Source organism: Corvus brachyrhynchos, unplaced genomic scaffold (genome assembly GCF_000691975.1).
Source record: "Corvus brachyrhynchos isolate BGI_N302 unplaced genomic scaffold, ASM69197v1 scaffold97, whole genome shotgun sequence".
Classification (NCBI taxonomy): Eukaryota; Metazoa; Chordata; class Aves; order Passeriformes; family Corvidae; genus Corvus; species Corvus brachyrhynchos.
Genome location: NW_008239758.1, coordinates 1,233,186 through 1,243,126, shown reverse-complemented (window position 1 = coordinate 1,243,126; position 9,941 = coordinate 1,233,186). Strand labels below are relative to the sequence as shown.

The 9,941-nt window shown below is 42.1% G+C and overlaps 1 protein-coding gene across 2 annotated transcripts in view; it reads right to left on the bottom strand.

The window, feature by feature from the left end:
* The window catches only part of LOC103621243 (tropomodulin-2), a 35,343-nt gene that overhangs the window by 24,730 nt on the left and 672 nt on the right, over positions 1-9,941 (bottom strand). The window contains exons 1-2 of one of the 2 annotated variants that reach the window (XM_017742621.1): positions 4,095-4,323; positions 132-349 (exon numbers count right to left, since the gene is read on the bottom strand). In XM_017742621.1, the coding sequence (XP_017598110.1) occupies positions 132-257 (126 nt within the window). In that variant the 5' untranslated portion in view covers positions 258-349; positions 4,095-4,323. Of the gene's footprint in view, positions 1-131; positions 350-4,094; positions 4,324-9,941 lie in introns of those variants that run through there. The other variant, XM_008640011.2, reaches the window with a different exon arrangement.

The window sequence follows — 9,941 nt, the reverse complement described above, 5'->3', positions numbered from 1 at the left end:
GCAACCAAAATGTCTGTAGCTGAGCTTCTCATACTCTGGGGTACGCTGTCTCTGCTGTAACAGAACACAGCTGTAAAATGCTGCAGTGTGTGGCATTGCTAACAGGCAGCACTGGAATTACCATCACTAACCTCAGGATCAAGGTCATCGAGAACATGCTCTAGCTGTTTCAGTTCATCCTCTGAGAGCTTGCTGAGTATTTCATCTTCATTGATATTCTTGTACTTCTCCAGCTCTTTTCGGAAGGGCAGAGACATGGCTCCTGCTGCACTGCTCCACTGCTGCTGCTGCTGCTGCTGCTCAAGATTTCAACCATTCAGGGGCACTGAGCTCCTCGCAGCCTCGCTCACTGTCAACAATAAAGCATTATGAGGATCTCCATTAGCTGAGAGTCCTGGGAAACCCACGTGCTGAGGGTCACATTGACACTTATTAATGAAAACAAGATGTCCTGGCACAGCACAGGGGGTGTGGGACGTCCTGGGCAGCCAAGGAATAGCAAGGACGGGTTCAGTGTACTTGGGGGCAGCAGCAAACAGAGGCTTTGAGACACAGATAAGGAAAATATTAGCAACTTTCCCCCTTTCATAGAATTATAGCTGGCTTATTTCATTTTCTTGGAAACAGCATCTGCTTGCTCTTTTGGCCAAAAGCAAAGGAAAGTGGTAGTCACAGACAACAGTCCAGAACTGACAAACAAAAACCAGAATCTTATGCCTTGAGGTATTCTATCTTATCCCAGCTTTGCTGGTGGCTGAAAGCTAACCCACACCATCTTGGCTGACTTTTTGGCACGTTCTGGTTACCTAAGCATCTCTCAGGTACACTGGTTGTTAGTCTTACTTCAGTGTGTTTGGATACAAATGATAGCACTTATCACCAAAACTGGAATGAGGATATGCTAGTTATAGCTCAAAATATTATCTGTAATTCAGTCTGCTACATGGGGGACCTGCAGAAGTTCAAAACAGTCATGAAAAAAAATGGACTTAGTATTTCACAAACGCATTTTGTTTTAAAAGTTGAATATGATTCCTTGTTAGATGATCCCAACTGACCAGCAACAAGAAGATCTCATTTGCATGACCACAACAGTCATTGTCATGTTATCTGTCATATGACAATATGACAAAGGACTCTCTGTCTTTACTTGCTCTTTTTTTTCTTGTCCAGAACAAATTCTAGAACCAGAATCAGCCTGTTAAGGGATGGAGTGGAAGAGAATTAACTTATGATCAGAAACAGCATTAGCTGGGGACTTTCAGCGTGCTCCAGGCCCTCCCAAGTCTGCCCAGTTTCCCACAGCAGCACCAGCACTCTCCAAATTACACAGTTAGCTGTGCAGTTTTACAGCTGAGTTTTTGCAGTCACAAATTTCAGAGTTATGGTTGATATGGAAAACAGCCAACTGGCACCTACCACTGACTTATGTATCAACCCCAACTCTCATTTCCTTTGGCCAGGTCTTTAGTTGCCATAAGCTGATAAAATCCATGTGGGTTCTGTTGCTTGTCCTGTGAGCTGGAAGCCTGATTTTTTTTTTCTTTTATTCCAAATCAAAATGAAAATATTAGGAGTTTCACTGTTTAAATACTAAATATTAAAACATATCTCATTTTTCTATTTATCAAAAAGACTAGAAATCAGCAACCTATAGAAAGGGAAGTGAATAATCAGTGGATTTACAAATTTGAAATATCTGGAATTCTATGACTACTGCAAGGCTCCATAAGCCTTGACCTGAAGCACTTAAACATCCTATTCCAAGAAAAATCATTATTTTTCCTACATACTCTGCTCTTTTCCTTATTCCTGCTTTGTTTGTTGCTGCTGTTTTCCTAGCACATCATCATCAAGCCATTCCAAATGTCATGACAGAATTCAGCCATTCTTTAAATTGTGAGTTTGTTTCAGGAAGGTAGTCGGCATCTGATGTTTCACAAAGTTACAGCTGGTGTGAAATTTTCTTACAATACCAAAATTCCATCATATGCAATGAGTGTGGGGGATATTTTGGCCAAAAACAGGACAAAAGAACTAATGTTCTTGTGTACTTGTTCATTAAGAACATGAGTTTGATATGTGTTTAATCCATGAAATTTTTTATCAAAATTACTTGTTAAATGATGAAAGCATTTTATTTAAAAATGTTAAGTACATTTGTTTAAACTGTAAAAAATTGAGCTGCAGTACAACACTGCACTAAGGCATCAGGTGCCTTCTCTCAGTTCCTTTGGATAAACTCATTACAAACATAACATTTCAGCTAGCAGTCATTAACTGAGCTAAAAAATTTCTTTGAGGGGATTACAGCTTTTTAAAACTATTTAAGTATAAATGGTTATTTTACTAAGAGTTTAATCACATCCCTGGAAAAGGCAGAAATGTAATCCCAAGGTTAGGGTAATTAAATATTGTAGGAAAAGCAACTCGTAAGAGTCCAAGACAGTTTCCCTGGCTGAGGGTCAGCAGTCCAGTTGTGCAGGACACCTGGTGCCAGGAGCTCTCCCTCGGATGTACAGCACTGCAGGAGTACAGTGAGGAATGGTTTCACTGGGAGCAGCAAGGCCATGGATCCGAGAGCTTCTGTGAGGTCTGCAGAGCTGAGCCCCCGTGCTCCTGGGGAGGCACTGCTGGGTATGATCTGTGCACCAGACACTCCCCGTTTCCTTGTGGATTGCCCAAGTGCTCAGCCATAAAGGGAAGATGTGCCAGGAGACACTGAACAGGTGACAGCTCTCAATATTGTAACTTTTAATTATTAAGAAGAGAAGGCGCTTGGCCATGTGCAGCAGGGATATCCCAAAGAGAAATGTAAACCCAGATAGTACAGGTGTATCAGCCTAACTTCTCTCATGGCATGAAGTACTGTGTTGAATAAGCTTTATTACATTGATAATGCATGGAAGAGCCTGAAATTGTGCTTTTCTTGCCTGTGCAGATTTGCAACAAAAATTCCCTTGATATTTTCCCTTTCACAACAGAATCCTACTCTTTTGTGACTGAACAAAAGCAGAAGACACTGCTTAGGGAATGTCTTTGGCCACAATGCCTGCAAGCAGTAAAGCTTTTCTGGAGCTTTCACTCTGCTGCACAGGCTGGGCTGGAACGCCCATTGCTCACAGCCTGGGTTTGTGCTCTCCATCGACCTTTCACCGGAGGCAGAAACCAAGGGAGCCAGATAAATCCAGCAGTTCAGCATCAGGCAGTCTGGGAAGGAAGGGCTGAACTCTGGATTCACACACTCTGGAAACTGCTGTCTAATGTGATGATAACGATCTCCACCTTCCTAATTGGATTTCATGCTGTTAATTTTGTGTATGTAAACAGAGCCATATGCTTTCTGTGCAGCTCCTTACTGCGCCCTTCCTGAGTGTGCACAACTATTTACTTCTTGCACACTACATCCACTGGGTTTGCTTTGTTATAATTAGTGTATGAAAACTTTAATTAGTTAAAAAAGCAGTCCTAACCAAGAGCTCCCTGCTGCTGTTATTTTGAGCACATCAAAGCAGATCAGGTGTCACACAGCAGAAGGAAGATGTCCAGTCTAACCACAGAGGCAACACACTCCTGAATGTTACACTGCATTACACTGAGGGAAGCAGGATGAGGGACCATGGATGAAGTTTCTCTTCAAACTTACTAGGAAGAGTGAAAGAGATTAAGGAATGGGGGAGCACATATCCCATTTGTTTTTCTCCAGTGAGTTTCAGTATGAAGCATCTTAGTTTCTCATGGGCCTAAGCCCCCACTGATAATCAGCAAAGCCCAACAGGTGAGATCTGTGCTCATTCTGGATGGGGCAGAACTGTAAGAGGCATTTCTGCTACCCACATGCTACTTTTAAACCTTTGTGGAGCTCGGAGGTTTCACAGTGAGCTTCAAAGAACCCCTTGCTGTATTTGTATTTCTGACTCCTTCTAAAGAAAGAAATACATACGGTTTTATTTGGGACAGCATTTCGCCTATTCCTGTCAACATCAGGATTCAAAATATGTTTTCAAAGAGAAAAAGGGTGTCATTAGTCAGCCTGCATAAAATCATTATTGCTCTGCGTGGTTAACAGCTGCTGTGATACAACCCCTCTATACCTTGCCATGTTCCATGAGTCCGTGTTTGTTATGCTCATACACTTCTGAAAGGGCTTTCCAGAGGAGCCAAGCTGTGGTTTCTGCTGATACCATAACACTGGGGTAATCTTCTACTGCTGATACAGATGTTTCTTTCTGAGAGTGAATCTCTCCTCTGCTGAATTAGTGTTGAACGTCACAGGGGTCTCACTCACATTTGCTCGGATCCCTTAGGAAGTGTTGGGACAACCTGAGCTGCAGAATCTCCTCTGGACCAGCAGCTGCAAAGGCACCTCAGGTCACTGCTGCTGTCTAAAACACAGATACACACTTAGAGAAACATCTGCTGTAGAGATGAGAATAGAGGATGTGAATTTCCAGGTTTGATAGCCTGCACAAGCTAAGAATGAAGCTGCATGGCAATGTGCATTATGAAGTACAAACGTGACAAATGGGAAATAATCTAATAGAGCTCTTTGCATTCTTATTGGGGAAAAAAGTATTTTTTTATAATTGGGTTTGAGAAATTGTTCTTACTTTTGCAAATAATGGGAAGTGGTCTTTAGAAAGGAAATCCTGATGCATGACCTGTTTTAAACTCTCTCTGTATCCACAGTGGTGGATATTTGTGTTTTGAAAAACAGTTGTTAAACCGATCCATAAATGTGGAAAAAAGTCTTCCCTTTCTTTAAATAGACTCATGTAGCTAAACATGAAAATAAAAAACAGGTGGAATTAATCCCAAGTTAAACTGATACTGGACCAAATAAATAGGATTGGGGCCATTATGATTAAGAGCCGTATTTGTGCAACACAAGCAGATGCTCAATAGAAGGAGGATGATTGTCCCATGCTGTCCAGGCAAGGGAGTGCCCCCACCAACACACTGAATCCAGTGCCAGACAAGGAACATCTCTGCTGTCTGGGAATGGCTATGAAAAATAAGGCTGAGCTGGTGAAAGCTCAAACTTAAAAAAAAAAAATTAGAAATACTCCATTGTCTGACATATAAATAAGGTTCCTTTTTAATTTTTATACTTAAAAGGCAAGACAAATGTACCAGTGTACTTTCTAACCATGAACATATGGGGGATATATACTGGAGATCATGTTTTGCAGTAGGAGGTTTGGAAATCCCAGAAAAGTTAGAAGGAATGCATTAGGGCCAGCACAGAACACAAGTGTGGTAGGAACACAGCATTATGGAACTGGGATTTGTGTGTGTGTGATGAGAATAATATTAGCTACAGGTCCTGATGTAGATGCAGCAGACGTGTCAAAGTAATTCAAATCGGTAGAAAATGGAAGAGAGATCTGTAGGAGAGTATTTCCTCTTCTAGAATCCCCAACATTCTGCCTGTTTCCCCAAAAATACTTCAGAAGAACTCAGAACATAAGGAGTACTGAACTGCTCCAATTTAGTCACCTTTTCTAACCCTTTTCCTTTCATGACACAGCATGGTCACTTTGTGGAGCAGAGCAAATCACCTGTTTGAGGCCCTGTGGAACTGGGTCCTTCAGAGGGTGTCTCTGGGGCTGGCAGGGGCGAGAGCTCAGCTGCACTTGGCACTGCCTCAGGGCTGGCTCTGGGACACTCACAGTGCGGCCAGACCTCTTCTACTCCCAAGCCAGCTGCCATCCTTTGTCATACTGCAGCAAAGAATCCTCCAAATCCCTGTATATTTAAAATGCTGTTTTCCTCCAGAGCTAATGTAGGGTTACTCCATGTTCTGTTCCCAGCAACTGGTTTAGTCCTATATAGAGAGCAGTGAATAATTAACAATTATGTTGTCCTAATATTAGACTAGGCCTGAAATTTTAGGATAATCATCCAGTGATGAGAAACTGCGCTTCCTAATTGGATGTGGCATTCTGAACCTTGGTAATGTTTATGCTACGCTGTAGTTTACATCACACTTGGCTGCTTAAATGGAGGATTGATAAGTTCCATGCAAATAAAATGTGAGACATTAATTCACTGTAATTGGACTTTGGTCCTGCCCTTTATAAAAAAGTAACCACCATGTATATTGCAAAATTATCCATATGAAAGCACTGTTATTTATAGAAGACATAAAGGGATGTACTCCCTCTGATTCAGATAACATGAAAGGTTTTTCCCTGGTGATTCAAGAAAGATGAAACATTGACGCTTCTCCCACTGATGCAGAATAATGTTACATAATGACCAATTTCTAATTGTTTCTAAAATAACATTAGTGGTGTTACTCATAAGCATTCAAGACATGAAACAGAGTCCTGGAAAGGAAGTATTTCTTTACAATGCGTTATGAATTTATAGCTTGTTTCTGGGTATCATGAACTTTTTAAATCATAACCATTAGGATTGTTTCCAGACAAACATATGATGACTAATTATACAGTGACCATATAATGATTTAAGTCTTATTTTAAAAACCCAACCTTTAAATCACTCAATTCCTACCTCCAAGAAGAGGATGATAGAACAAACCTAAGCCCCGCAGACATTGGTGGGATTGTGTATGGTGGTGTGACATTTCAGAGATGCATCAAGGATAGGGAATGGAAAAGACCAGAGACCTGTTTGTCTGTCGTGTCCCCTGCAGATGAACACTCCCCTTGCTTTTAGAGGGGTAAAGCTTAGTTATAAAGCAGTGAAACAACCTTTCTGCTCATTGCAACTGGTAACCTTGTAGAACTGGAAGATAGGGTTCTTCCCTTTATAGAACTTAGTGATGATTTGAAAATCTGTGCAATGTTAATTAGCTTCTCCAAGATAAAAACATAACAGTCACTGTCTGAAACTGAGGGCGGTGTGAAGTGCATGGCTGAGAATCCTGGAGGACAGAGTCTTTTTATACAGGCAAAATAGACTATGAAGTGGCAGCTCCACCCACGATTTGTCATCTGTAAGCTTCACTGTGACATGAACAGAAACGCCCTGCTGCTGAGCTGTACCGCTGGTGGCTGACTGATGGTCCCTTGGATGAGACCGTAAGTGCCCATTTGATGGCAAGTAGAAGAAAATGGCTTCATTATCTTCTGTGGGGCACCAATGATATTTTAACCTCCTTTGATAACTACCAGACCAGGTTTGCTGTAGACAGGTGCTGACTTACTGGGAACAGGTAAAGAGCTGTACCCCCTGGTCAGCACTGTCCCAGAGCTGACATCTCCCAGTCCTGTGACACAGCAGCCCATGGCTCTGTGGTCCCCAGAGAACACAGATCATGCACATTACAGGTACAGCTGTGATGTTTACAAGGTGGTGTCTTCACCCAGCTCAGTGTCCCTGTGATCAGCGCATCTACCGTGAGCGCCCAGCAAAGCGCACTCTGGGCTGTGAAGGAGCTGCAGCTTTGCACAGAGGCAAACTTGGGAAGCCAAAGGCCAGGTTCTGGTATCCTCCTTGACTGATCACATCTACAGGGAACCAACTGCTGTGGAGCCCTAAACACCATCAGCCACATGAGAGCCTCTGCCAGGAGAAAGAAATGCCTTGCTCGAGGTCAAATGGGAAGTCTGTGGCAAGATAAGGAATTGAACCATCTTCCCAGTGTCAAGCATTGGACAGCTTTTCCTTTGGCTATGGGTCCCTTCTTCCATGGACATCTTGTACATTTGAGTGGATCTTTTAAACAAACAAGACACACCAAGTGAAAACACACCAGAGAGACCCAAAAGCCGGGTACAAGCATGTACTAATGACTGCAGAACCGAGATCCTTAATAATGACCACTGCTAGGTACCTTCTAAATAAACCTCTTTTTGCATCTTTCCTAAGCTGCTTTTTCTCCTTACAATGTAAGGAGCAGTCAGAACTACCAACATTTTTTGCATTTCTTCTGTAAACCAAAGCCAGAAACCATGCATGATGTGCACATCCCCACAGCTGAAACAACAAACAGGAGAAGGAATTACCTGGAAATTGACTTTTTATTTTTACAACAAAATAGATCAGACCAGCCCTGGAAACAACAACAACAGTGTTTGTTTTCCACATGTTGGAAACATCAATAGGAAAAAGGACACCGGGTAACATCAACTCGAGCACTGTTCCACCTGTGCTGCCAACAGATAACGAATCAAGTGCTAGTTTTTTGTCATCACTGTTCTCAGATTTCCCTATTTTAGCACAGCAGCTGGACACTCAGTCCCAGCTGCTCTTTGAAAGGATTTTAAAACTAAGTTTACAGATTTCTGTGGCACCAAATAAGGATGGCCAAACACCTTTGTTAAACAGAAGCCACCACTACACTCGTCTGCTGTGGTCAGTAAACAGAACACAGACATTCACCGCACTCTTAACCCACCACGTGCAAACACCTGTGGCTACAGGATGCTACCTGAGCCCTTTCAGTGCAAGAACCTGCACAGCCACCTCAGCCTCAGTCAAAAGGACACTCAATCACAGGAAGCCATCAAAGTAGTAGGCTCAATAATTAGGAATGCTACCAAAAAAAAACCCCATAGAACAGATTACTAACAGCAGAAATGCATAAACATTGCTTGCCAGAAGTTGTGAAATACTAGAAATAATAATAATGTGGGGAAGAGGAAAACATATGCGATGAGAGAGCAAAGCACACCATTCTGAACAAAATTATTTAGATTATCAAGATGAGAGAGGTTACTGGCTAAGTTCAGACATACGACCAAGCTGGATAAATGGGAAAAAAGACACATTATGAATTTAGGTTGGTGAAGTCACTGAAACGAGTCACACAACTGTCTTCCTTTTTCTTACACAGTGGTAAAGATTTAAATATATCCATAGTGGACTATGGACAGTTAAGATGTGCACGGCATAGGCACCAGCGCAAAGGCAGGCAGGCTGTTAGACAGCAAATGAGTGCAGAATAGCATGGAAAGGACTGCAATATTGTCAGTATAATTCAGTGAGACATCCCAGAGTTTGAGTTTGGTTTTCTAGTAACTGTGTCCCTTGCAAAGAACTAGAGGATGTGATGCCTACAGTACTAGGCCAGCTGGTCCCAGGTGTTTCTTTCCCATGACATGTTCCTCTTTCCAAGAGCGAAGGGCAGAACAGTTGTTGTTCTAGGACAATTTCTGAGAATAATCAGTTAAAGAAAAGCTTGTATATGATAAGAAATTGAAAGACTGCATCTATTTAGTACAAATAGGCAACTCAACTTGCTGAAGATTTCCTCTACTCAACACTCTCAAAAGCATAGATCTACACAATGTATCATTCATGGTATAAAAATATAATTACTTCTTCCAATTATTTTTAAATTGATATTTGATATTCATAAATTTCTGAGTTTGTCTCATTAGCAATGATGTTAGAATTTTTTTCAGAAGTTTATGTCACTGCTAAGCTCAGGATGGTTATGTTAATCTAACCAGTCGTCATTTATTTTTTGCTGTTTATAGTCCTCAGTTATCTCTACATGTTCGTCATGGATCAACTGTGGATTTTTACTCTGGCAGAAGAAATTCCCCCAAAGTTTCCATCAAAGCAAATCCCCTTGAATTAGGGCACCCCGATAAATTTTTAATTAGAAGATGACAGAACAGAGAGTATGTAATATCTAATGCCAATGTGCAGGTTTTGAGGGCACACTTCGCTCCTCATGACCTTGGAAACGTTCCTAAATTTCCTAAATCGGTTCTGTTCCTGAACCTGTCATAGGTTCGCTTGTTCTGACCCGCTGCCCGGCGGCGGAGCAGAACCACCCTCCGCCGGTCCTGCCCTATCTGTGACATACAAAAGGCAGGAGATCTCCAAGCAGGGGCAGCTCATCTTCATTGACACGAACACCTTCTTTTCGTATTTGATTAGACTGCCCCATCTAATTTCTGTCCTCCCACGCGTGACCCGGAGGGTGCGGGCGCTCCGCAATAAACGCGCGCGCACTCGCC